At 47.5% G+C, this 12,500-nt stretch overlaps 1 protein-coding gene across 1 annotated transcript in view; it reads right to left on the reverse strand.

The window, feature by feature from the left end:
- Nucleotides 1-12,500, reverse strand: part of iqsec3a (IQ motif and Sec7 domain ArfGEF 3a) — a 77,458-nt gene that overhangs the window by 59,763 nt on the left and 5,195 nt on the right. Inside the window, exon 2 of the mRNA XM_084701533.1 lies at nt 4,244-4,324. Coding sequence (XP_084557659.1) covers nt 4,244-4,324 — 81 coding nt within the window. The remainder of the gene's footprint in view (nt 1-4,243; nt 4,325-12,500) is intronic.

The raw sequence follows: 12,500 nt of genomic DNA on the forward strand, positions 1-12,500 counted from the left end.
TTGTAGGAGTGTCTTATTCTGAATTTTCAACCACAAAAAAACTTTGACTCCTGTCCTATCCTTCTACTTTCCTGTTTCCACTCCTACTTCAAAGCTTTGCAGGAGAGAGCTACTGCGTGAACCAGAGTCAGGGTTTGAACACAGTCTATCTCCTACTCAGGTCTGCTTCTCTAACTTAACAGACATCTGCAGAGCCTCATTCTAGACTCTTCATCCGTGATCCAAAAATCCAACACCAGGGGTTATTCAATACGGTTCGTAGCACGCACACACAGTCACAAACACACACGAACACACACAGTCACAAACACACACGAACACACACAGTCACATTATTCTGGCGTTAAGAGGCCTTTCGGCTGCAGCCCCCTAGTCATCAGATTTGGAAGGGACCCCAGCTGCTTCTTGTCCTCAACACTTTTTCTTGAGTGCCTTCATTTATCGTTTTTATTTTCTGTCTTCTTCTGTCGGCACAGCCAGATCCCCAAGTGATGAAAGTGTCAGATATTACACTAACAATAGTTTCTTTCCCATTCTTGGCATCCTGTGTTTCTCTTTGGCGCACTGCAGCTCTCTGACAAAAGGCAACAAAGAAGACACGGAGAGTCTCTGGAGAGAGGTGGAAAACGAACCCTGCTTGCTTGACGTTAGCATATCGCCATGTCAGTTCGGTTAGTGTTGGATGCTAATTGAGGTGTTTAGCCTTGCAGTCTTGATTGATACAACAACCCCCTCCCCCCTCCCCCTCTCCCCCTCTCTCCCTCTCTCCCTCTCTCCCTCTCTCCCTCTCTCCCTCTCTCTCTCTCTCTCTCTCTCTCTCTCTCTCTCTCTCTCTCTCTCTCTCTTTCTCGCCTGCTTTACCCTTAACTGTTGGAAAATTCAATTTAACTGTGTGACCATGAACACTAATGTGATCCTCATCTCGAAGCCCCTCCCTCCCCAGTGCTCACTGCCCTCGTAGCTGGACGAGAGTGACAGTCTTGTCAAGGTGAGTGCGCGTCTGGAGCGGTCTAGCTGGGGCTAGGCTCCGTAGGGTCCTCATTATACACCAGGTGTGTGACAGTGAAGTCTTCACTTCCTCTTCAGTCTCCACGACTCGCTCTCAGTTCAGTGGCACCCTGGGGTCACCTCATTAAAACGCCCAACCGGACGTTGTACGGATGCCCACCGAGGAACAGGAAAAAAATATCCTGATTGATGTGGACTCTTTCCAGAGGTGATGAAGGCAAAGACCTTGGGATGGATATATTATCGAATTACTTGATTTGTGTTTTCAGAAACTCGTTAAGTTGCCCTTAACCAACGTGTTCTGCTGGCGTATAGGTGAGGTAATTCTTACTGGATGAACAGTTCCAAGGCTGATGCACAGCAGGGAGAGTAAATAACACTGACTGCAATTTGGTCTGTCAGGCTGTGTGTGTGTGTGTGTGTGTGTGTGAAAAGCAAAGCTCCATTACTCCGAAGAGACAAGAAGTAGTGACGACGACAGAGGGTTATGAGCCGTCCTGCAAGAAGCAATAGCCCGCTAACGGCGCTTCAGTCGCTAACTACACAAACCACATGTTATTATTTCAGCGAGAGGCTTGTTGTGTGAAACGGGCCTTTAACAAGACAAGTGAAGTCTTGGCCTGAGATCGAACAAGCGGAGGATGCCAAGGATGCGTGGCAAATTCATCACTGAGTAATGTTTGTTTATCTGTCAGCCTTGCACCCCCTTGCAGCCTTGGTTGTGTGAGGTGCTTGTTCTGGGGCGTCAAGCCCCTGAGTCAGGGCTGAACACAAACACACACTGACACACGTACGACACGCAGGACAGAGAGCCCCACGCTGCTCACTACTAAAACAAAAGGGCATGCAGCAACATAGTTACAACAGTTTTCCACATGAACACGGATGCATTACATGTGTGAACGTAAGGCTAACCCATCAACAGAACTACATAGCCTCTTACTCTCTTTGTGAAACGAATGACTGAATGAACATGACAGCGTAAGTGATGCATTCTAACACTGGTGTATAGGTGGAAACCCTACGCTCGTCAGAGATGTGTGTGGTGAGGTGACTGTTGTGGGGGCAGACCGATCAGAATGAGTGGAGGGTGTGGATGAGGATGGATGCCTGCGAGTGTGATGCCATGTAGAGAAACGTGCGAACAAATGATCCAACAATTCACTGACGGTAACACTGAAGTTTAAAGAGATGATGAACAACACAAAACAGTTTCAGAGAGAGTGAGAGGGGGAGAGAGAGGAAGAGAGAGAGAGAGAGCCAGAGAGAGAGAGAGAGAGAGAGAGAGAGAGAGAGAGAGAGAACAAAAACCGCACCGGTCAACCCATAAACTGCATTCCGGATAGTTCCGTTTGAAGTGGTTTGCTTTGGTGGATTGAGGCCTTTCAGTTTGTGTTCTGGTTTGTGCCTTGCTTAATGGTCCCTAAGCACAAAGCAGTAATGGATATGTTGCTTGGTCAAGCAATTTCAATCAGGCAACGATCGCCCAAGGATCTCTCATAGACTTTTTGTTTTCACCTTCACATAATCAACTGCTATGGGAACTGAGAAATTTTAATCTTTCCTCAAACCAGAAACATTCACTGGAGGGAAGCCATTTTCAATCTTTCAACTCCTCCCTCCATGTTCTCTCTCTCTCTTTCTTCTCCCTGCTTCTATTCTCCATCTTCATGTGGTTGATTTGAGAACCAAAGTCTTCTTTAGGGTTGTGGAGCTCCAGATTGTTCTACTGCATCTCTGCCTACCGCCTCAGGAGTGGTCAGAATTGGGGTTTGCATGTCAGCTTATTTTCATCTCCCCCTACGACCACCTTCAATGCGGCAGCGTGATTCTGCAAAGTGTACAGATTCACCAACAAACACACCCTTCCAGGGTGGACGGCTTAATTGCTATTGATGTTTCTCATCCAGTTGAGGCAATATGCAGAGAAACCTAGACCCTGGCAGTTTGGGAGATTCAGACAAATACAGGCAGGCACTTCTCTCCTTGAAGTGAGAACTAATGATGGCTAAAAATCTAATATATTTTGTTACGACAGGTTTGAAACAACCCGTCTTTGTCTAGCTGCAGTTCTCAATGGTAGGGACAGTGGAGATTTTAGACCCTTTTTAAGGGTGCTCAAGAACCCTAAAAACAATAATAATAAAAATTTAAAAAAAGATTAGTTTATTATCATTTGATGCTGGAAGTTCATGAAAAAAGTGACATCCTTAGTTTTTTCATTCATTCAATATTTTTCATTATAATACATAAATGTATTAATTGTTATCCAGTGCAATTATGGAATTATTATTAGTAAAGGGGTTTAGCACTTTTGCAAGGCACCGTATTCATGTCCCATTCTCATTGGGTGCTGAGCACCCCTAAAGGTCTGATCCTAGAATCGCCCCAGGGTAGGGGTGAGTAAAGATGTCAGGTGATATGCAAACCATTATCCAGTTAAAGGGATATTTTGTGACCACACTGCGGAAACTGAAAATATCAGTTTAGCTTTAAAATCAAATAGCTTTATTTGTTCTATTTTTCTATTGTGTGACTTCTGCTGATAAAGACATCCTGGGAAATCCACTGCAGTGTGCCATCATATTGTGGTAGCTTTTTTCCTGTCAGCATTGTGTGCTCAGCAGAGATACTAAATATAAATCATCCTCTTCCTCCTCATCATCATCTGCCTTTATCTCTAAGCCTCTTCAGTTTAGGTAGTTCTGTAGATGGCTTGACCACTGTCCAGGAAATGGGATCTTGCTCTGATTGATTTGGAGATTTCCAGTGTGTGCTCATGGATTTATCTCGATACTCTGACAAACGTAGCAACGCAGGGTGAATGGGTAATCAACTTCCCCCCGCATCACGGACTCACAGGAAAAAACTAAAGGCTGTCCTCGGGTGAACCAAGATCATGTGACAAACCCCATTAATCTCAGTGAGAAACTCCCTCTCGCTAACTATTTCAAGATCCTTAAAGAGAATCTCTCGCTGTGACATCACAGCAAGGAACACAAAGGGTGCTGCCCTGGGATTGGCCGGTTTCGGCCCGTTTTCGGAATCATCTCCCCCACCAAAGGACTGACAACCACTTCAAACCAGACGTACCTGGGGCAGGTGTGTTGCCACGACAGTAGCACCACCGGTAACGGATAGGAGAAGCACGGCGGTGACCACGAAACAGAAATGGGTCAAACCAAGGGAAGCTGTCGACGGGGGGAGGTGGGTAACAGGATGGCTGACATCTTACCTGGGGACACAGGCGGTGGAGGGCTCAGTCTCTGGGACCTCTGGGGCGGGGCAGCAGAACTGGTGGAGCACCGTCTGGTTACTGTGGAGGGGAGGGGAGGGGAGAGAGGTTAGTGAGGGCGGAGGACAAAGACTACAGCACAGCCACAGTCATCTCTCACATCTCAATCAAGCCTGCTAATTGCCCTGCCTGTTGGGCCGTGACAGCTCTCCTGCCCCCTGGTGGGAGAAGCAGGACCTGCAAGACTGCAGGGAGGGACTGTGGAAGTTCAGACGTGCACGGTGCAAAACCACAGGCCTGGAGAAAGGCCAAGCTCTCCCAGAGAGAGGGAACAGAGAACAGATGGCCATGACCATGGGATGTTAGGAGACGGGCGTGTTGTTGACCCCTCCCTTCCCGCTTTTACCCTCAATATGAAACCTTAGCAAGAGAGGAAGGCATAAGCATAGTTGCCATTTTGGTTTTAACACAACATGAATAAATGATGCTTAAAATCGTTTTTCTATGTGACCCCAACTTTCCTGTCACTTTTAGAAGGTGATGGTTAGGCATAGAGCAGCGGTGTGCGTGTGCACGTGTGTGTGTGTGTGTGTGTGTTTGTGTAAGTGTGTGTTGCTGTGTTCTCTCCTCCCTCCACCAACACCCCTTGACCTCTCCTCTTTTTTCCCTCTTCCACCTCCTTCTCTCTCTCTCTCTTCTCTTAAACTTTGTCCTCTTCTCATTCTGTCCATTAGTTCCATGCTCTGGTTTTCTTCCCTTGCGTCTCCAACTCTGTTCCACTGGCTCTCAGTAAGCCTCCCTCTCACCGACACCCTCCCTCTCACTAACACCCTCCCTAGGTCCAACAGAAGCTCCATAGCAGAGTGGCCTTAGCTCCATTCCTTTCCCTGTCCAGAGACAGAGCTAATGAAAACAAAACAGAGGCATCGTCCTCTCCATAGATACGAGACAGAGTAAAGAGGGATGGAGGAAGAGGAAGACAGAGAAAGAGGAGAGAGAGAGTCTATTAACCAGAATCCCATCTTTCCCTGTGTCCTCTGAAGAGAGAGAGAGAGAGACAGAAACAGAGAGGCAGAGAGAGAGAGAGAGAGAGAGAGACAGAGAGGCAGAGAAAGAGAAAGAGAGAGCGAGAGCGAGAGAGAGAGGCAGAGAGAGAGAGAGAGGCAGAGAGAAAGAGCGAGAGAAAGCGAGAGCGAGAGAAAGTCCATTGACCAGAACCCATCTTTCTCTGTGTCCTCTAAAAGCGACCTCCCCCTCACTCCCTTTCCACCACTCAATCTCCGCCTCAATTCTCCATCTTCCTCTTTCTCTCACTTTCCATCAGCCTCTGTAGATGACTCTTTACACTCTGCTCTCTCTCGCTCTCTCTCGCTCTCGGGAGGCAACAGAGAGACCCAGAGATGTTGATGTACCTTGTTCAAGGGCACCATAGACACAATAAACATGCAAGTCAGTCCACACAACCTGGGCACTGACTCAAACACACTCCTGTTCACATGTAACCTCTGTCTTAACAGCACACTGGGCTGTGCAGGGAATCAGGGGGGCTGGTATTTAAGACAGCCTGAGCTGTCAGATGGCTGAGCTGTCAGGGAATCGGTATATTAATCAGAAGGTTGTCGGTTCGATTCCCGACCGTGCGAATGAAGTTGTGTCCTTGGGAAAGGCAATTCACCCTACTTGCCTCGGGGGAATGTCGCTGTAGTTACTGTAAGTCGCTCTGGATAAGAGCGTCTGCTAAATTACTAAATGTAAATGGAAGTCATTTGACAGCCTGATCCTCTGGCGTAAAAACTGAAAGAAGAAAAAAGTGGGGGAGGGAGGAATTTGGGCCAGGAATGCAGTTATACGGGTGAAGGTCAAATGATACTGTAAATGGAAGGATGGTGGACAGAGATAATCCTCCACACTGACAAAGCAGATGTTTGTAGCTGTAGTGGGTTCTGGTGGTTTACAGGAACACGGAGAGATCAGGGCGGGTGGCAACAGCTAATTAATTCCCATTGTTAACGACGTCTAATTGCGCTCTTTTTAACGACCATGACACCAAAGTGAGGGTTTAAATAGGTGGAGAAACACAGCAGGGCAACACAGGGGACCCATTAGCCAATGGGAGTAGAACACAGGCAACGCTTGTCTGAGCGAATACCACCAATTATTTGTTGATGAGTATGCAACTGTGCATAAACACACCCCGCGAAAAAAGTGTTTTTCTTATACTTGGAAAATGTATTGTGGACTTGAAGAAGTAGCATGGTTGTAAAAATGCAGATTCACAATCCCATTAAGCGTTTTTTAAGCATTTCTGTAAGACAATATGAATCATGTTGCTATGGGGACGGAAGGCGTATTGCTCAGCAGTGCGTGAAAGCAACATCACTTTGGAGGATTTGTGATTGAAATGTGCTCACTAACAGTTGTATTTTCTTGAGGAATGCACATGGGACATTCCTTTTTTTCCCTGTTAATCTGCTCTTACTTCATCATCAAGACATCGTTTGTGCCCGCGGGCCAAGTGAAGTTTATTGTTGACAGCTTTAAGGACAAGTATGACTGCCTTGCAGGGACTATAAGCATTTTATTATAGATCTCTCTTTAATGCAAGAGGACTATCTATAGATCGGGGATATAGACTTGGACAAAGCAGCCCTTTAGCTGTGCAGGATGACGCTGAACCAGCAGCTGTCTGCACAGCTACCCAGGACAGTAATGACGATGTAGCCACTCTCGTCTGAAGGCAGAGGAGACGATAATTAGCCGTACACAGAAGTGGGATTGTAGCGTGTTAAGGCCATGCTTGGCGGGGATTAGAAAGGCTGGATGTGGGTGTTGGAACAGAGTGAGGTTCGATTCGGATTTTGCGAGTGCATTAAAAAAAAAAGGGGCAAACTGTGCCATAATGACTGCACACACACACACACACTTAATTCCTCTGTTTGAGAGATTACATCAATGTTCGGCTACAAGGCATTAAGTTGACTCAGTAGATCTAGAGCGTCTAATGGCAAACACACCCACCCTTCTCAACCCTCAAAACCCTGACAGGTTGATAACCCTCAGATGTGACTGTGGGTGGTCAACGCTAAGCCCAAACTCACACGGCCTGGTCTCTTATCAAGCCCCACCTATACCCCAAGCCTTAAATACAGCGGGTAAAAATGATACGCTTTTAGAAGCTCCTCTCTCCATACTGTGTTTGCCAGAGCCTAATCCACACACACCATTTCCTGTCACGATTGTCTTAAGTGTTCCTGCCCTGTCTCCAATACATCTGTCTGTTTGTTTATATATTTTCTACATGTTATATTTAAAACTCGTATATGTTTACCGTGTGAACCTTCCTGCCGTAGTAAATTCCTTGTTTATACAGACTTACTTGGCGAATAAAAGCCGATTCTGATTCTGTGTCAACAGCCAGCTCTATTTCAAGCAAACCGAGTGGAGAATTGGTGTGTAGGCCTGCAGGTAAGCATTCAGTCATCTGGCAGACGCTCTAATCCAGAGCGACTTACAGTAAGTACAGGGACATTCTCCCCGAGACAAGTAGGGTGAAATGCCTTGCCCAAGGACACAATGTCATTTGGTATGGCCGGGAGTCGAACTGGCAACCTTCTGATTAATAGCTCGATTCCCTAACCGCCGAGCCATCTGACCCCACAACATGTGTAAAACTCTCAAATTGAGAGACTGAAGGTAAGAGACAGCGGGGAAGAGAGACAGAGAGAGAAAGGTTGCAATACCAAGCTTATCACCCATTAATTCAGGATTTCTGACCATTTGTAATTGTATACATTTTCTGTCATTTTGAGGAGTTTGTTTAATGAAATGACTTTAGAAACCACACATTCCTTTTGACAGCCTCGTTACCCTGTGTATTTGTACTAGCATTTTGTGGTGATCCATGGCTGAGTGTGTATCTGTACTGAGGTGACAATTATGCATTAAGCATTTCTTCCCTTTGGTAAAGTGGATTAGTGAGGCAGAATAGTTGTGAACCAAGCCAAATATCCCTAAGGAGACAGCAGAGTATACACACACTGTGCCGTTTTCTCTCCTAAACACTCGTGCTTACCACACCAATTCTGTCACATACACACACACACACACACACAGAACTAATACAATAAGCTTCCTTGAAAGGTTTACGTCAGCAGAGATACTGGGGCAGTCCCAGGAGGTTTAAGAGAGCGAGAGACAGAAAGAGCGAGAGACAGAGAGAGAAAGAGAGAGAGAGAGAGAGAGAGAGAGAGAGAGAGAGAGAGAGAGAGAGATGAAGGAAGAGAGAAAAGAAGATGTAGAGAATGGTGGGGGGCAGGGGCATCTTCCAACAAAAAAACCATGGAAGGAGAAAACACTGCATGGTAATCAGCTGTTCTGGAGAGAGAGAATGGATGTGGCCTCACCAGAGAGACTTGCTCCTGCACTGTTTCTTTACAGAGCCACACAGACACCCTGCTGGGTCGGCATGTCCCTTTTACTGCCATCCACCTCTGTTAGCACTACGGTTCTTTAAGATTACAATCTTCCCATGAAAAAATCTTAGTAGCTTAAACCTCCCATGCTTCATGTCTCCTACTATCCACCATCCTCTCTGCCAATCTGTCTCTTTACCTCCATCCCTCCCTCCCTCCCTCCCTCTTTCCCTCTTTCCCTCTTTCCCTCCCTTCATCCCTCCCTCTTTCCCTCCCTCCCTCCCTCCCTCTTTCCCTCCCTCTCTCCCTCCCTCCCTCTTTCCCTCCCTCCCTCCCTCCCTCTTTCCCTCCCTCCCTCCCTCCCTCCCTCCATCCCTCCCTCTTTCCCTCCCTCCCTCCCTCCCTCTTTCCCTCCCTCCCTCCCTCCCTCCCTCTTTCCCTCCCTCCCTCCCTCTTTCCCTCCCTCCCTCCCTCCCTCCCTCTTTCCCTCCCTCCCTCCCTCTTTCCCTCCCTCTTTCCCTCCCTCTTTCCCTCCCTCCCTCCCTCCCTCTTTCCCTCCCTCCCTCCCTCTTTCCCTCCCTCTTTCCCTCCCTCCCTCCCTCCCTCCCTCTTTCCCTCCCTCCCTCCCTCCCTCCCTCCCTCCCTCTTTCCCTCCCTCTTTCCCTCCCTCCCTCCCTCCCTCCCTCCCTCTTTCCCTCTTTCCCTCCCTCCCTCCCTCCCTCCCTCCCTCTTTCCCTCCCTCCCTCCCTCCCTCCCTCCCTCTTTCCCTCTTTCCCTCCCTCCCTCCCTCTTTCCCTCCCTCCCTCCCTCTTTCCCTCCCTCCCTCCCTCCCTCCCTCCCTCTTTCCCTCCCTCCCTCTTTCCCTCCCTCCCTCCCTCCCTCCCTCCCTCCCTCCCTCCCTCCCTCCCTCCCTCCCTCCCTCCCTCCCTCCCTCCCTCTCCTACACCTCCCTCCCTCCCTCTTTCCCTCCCTCCCTCCCTCTTTCCCTCCCTCCCTCCCTCCCTCTTTCCCTCCCTCCCTCCCTCCCTCCCTCTTTCCCTCCCTCCCTCCCTCCCTCCCTCTCCTACACCTCCCTCCCTCCCTCCCTATCTATCTCCTCCCCCTAATTTCACACTCCTGTCGTGCTGTGTTCCAAGTGTGGCTGTTAGGGCTGCTCGGTATGTCTGGCTGCAACGCTGACATCTGTTGCGTTCACTGTCACGAGTGGTTTTGTCAACCGTTTCCTATCAAGCCGAGCTGTGAGCTGTGCCTATTAGGGAAGCACTGGCAGGATATTTTAACAGCGTTTTCACAGTTTGTTTACGCGTTGTGAAATTGTACTGCAGCCTTTTGTTGACTCGTTCTTTCCTTCTATAGATTTTCCATAATGCCTGGATATCTTATGCAGGCTGGGACAGAGTTCTGTCATCATGAGTATTGTATTTTTCAACCATTGTTTGAATTTGTTAGTTTTTTCAACATTGAATATGCTTGTCAAAGACAAATAGTACATGGAGCTCGTATCGTAACCTGTAATTTTGTTAGCCGTCTTGATTTCCATTAAACTGAAATTACACAAACAGGCACTAGAATTCGCGTGACCCATATGAGTTTGTGGAGTCAGGTGCTAAATGTAAATGTGCAGTGCAGACCTAAATGTGTATTTGTTTCTTTCCTGTGACTACAAATAATAGTTATACTCTTTGTACTTTAACCTCCTCTCCCTCCACACGCCATTTTGTTTTTTTGAAGCCTAACCCCAGGAGCCAATAGGAATCCACTGCAAATCCTGCTATGCAGCCTCTGATTATGTAATCAGGGGCAGGGGGTCTGTCAGGCGAGCAGTGATGATGTAATCAGGGGCCTGTCAGGTGAGCAGTGATGATGTAACAGAGGGCAGGGGTGCTGAGAGCCAACACACACCCAGACTAAAACAAATAGACGCTCACACGCACTCATAGGCATCTCTTCCTCTGAGGCAGGGATCTCTTCCTCTGAGGCAGGGATCTCTTCCTCTGAGGCAGGGATCTCTTCCTCTGAGGCAGGGATCTCTTCCTCTGAGGCAGGGGTCTCTTCCTCTGAGGCAGGGATCTCTTCCTCTGAAGCAGGGGTCTCTTCCTCTGAGGCAGGGATCTCTTCCTCTGAGGCAGGGATCTCTTCCTCTGAAGCACGGGTCTCTTCCTCTGAGGCAGCTGTCTCCAGCCCTGTTCATGAAGAGCTATCTGCTTGTAGGCTTTCACTCCAAAGCTAATCGACCACACCTGATTCTGATAAACAACTGGTTGATCAGGACTAGTGCTGAATCAGGTCAAATAAGTGTGGTTGGAGAAACACCTACAGGCAGGTAGCTCTCTGGGAACAAGGTGGGGCACCCCTGGTCTCAGGTAAGGCCTTAGCTCATGTGGTACGCACTCTACCCTGTGAGCTACCAGGGCGACCCCAGAATATTTCACTCTTAGAATGAATCTCTGCCTTCTCATCAGCAAATATTATGAAGATATACACTGTATATGTGCTTTATGATTCATAACAAATATTATGCAATTCCTTCGCTCATTACCTATTTATGAAGTCTGCACTTGCTGCATGACAACCATACTCGTGTGTGTGTGTGTGTGTGTGTGTGTGTGTGTGTGTGTTAGAACTCGAGGATGAACAGTTGTGGGAACAAAAAAGCCCATTGGACATTCAGGGTGTGTTCTGATCTCCTGACCCATGCCCTGGAGCGCCAGGTAGCGTAGATGCATGTGAACATTATCAGCGGGCAGACATCAAATCGTAGCTGACATTTCATACGTGACAAAGAGCTAGCAAGGGCGGACAGCTCAGTGGTTGGGTTCCACAGCCCATATCCAGGATAGGATGAGCCTTCAAACTGGACACGAGTGAGACCAAACTAATTCAAACTGAGAGTGCTGATTATATTTGTATGTTTGTGCATTAACCTTCTGCATAATAGCTCAAACATAAGAGGCTGGGTGCAAGCACTTACGTACACACACACAACCCCCACCACACACACACACACAACCCGACAGAAACAATGACAGTTGTTAGCTTAGAGATTTCCTAGGCATGGGGAACTGAAATCCCTGGACAGATGGGTGCACATTATTCTGGTGCTTGTACTTGAAAGACTAATTTCCTGTTTGAGGAAGGGCCAGACATCAGACTATAAGCGTTCCATGAAACAGAAAAAACATTGACTTTGAGGAATTATGGCATAATCGACGCTCACCATCCAATAGAGAATCTTGAACAGGATGGAAGAGTGAATAGTATCTCAACTATTGAAAATGGCTTCCCTGTACGCAGTGAGAAGGGTAGTCCTTCAGTTAGTCTCGCATTGGCTTGGCAAGTTATTACAGATCTTTGTCGAACTGAGAACAGGATCAGTATAAGTAAACTTCCTTTAACAAAAACACGAGACAAATGAGACCAAACAAACATACAACACTGATTTCTCAGCACTGACTCATTTGCATACAAAATCCAGAATGCTTCGATTTTTCTGGGACACAATTTCCCTCCGACTGAGGGGTTGTGGCGTAATTCGACGTATCGACGCTGCTCCGTGAAAAGCACAAATGTTACCATATTAAAATTCCAAGCCCATCACCAAGTGTTTCTGAATGATATTTCCATAAATTTGATTGTGTAATCATCTTAGCCACTTTCTTATCTCGTCTAAGGACAAAGCTGATCTGGTTTTGACTCGGCAATATCACAGAGCCAGTGTCTGCCCCAGTCACCAACCAGTGTGACAGGACGGAAAATACTTTTATTTTTGCAAAGTCCTGACACGTTATTAGGACCAATTTGACCTCACTCGTGCTCAGGTTTAATCCCAGAGTTCATGTCGTGAC

Source organism: Hypomesus nipponensis, chromosome 7, assembly GCF_054491055.1.
Source record: "Hypomesus nipponensis isolate SF chromosome 7, ASM5449105v1, whole genome shotgun sequence".
Lineage (NCBI taxonomy): Eukaryota > Metazoa > Chordata > Actinopteri > Osmeriformes > Osmeridae > Hypomesus > Hypomesus nipponensis.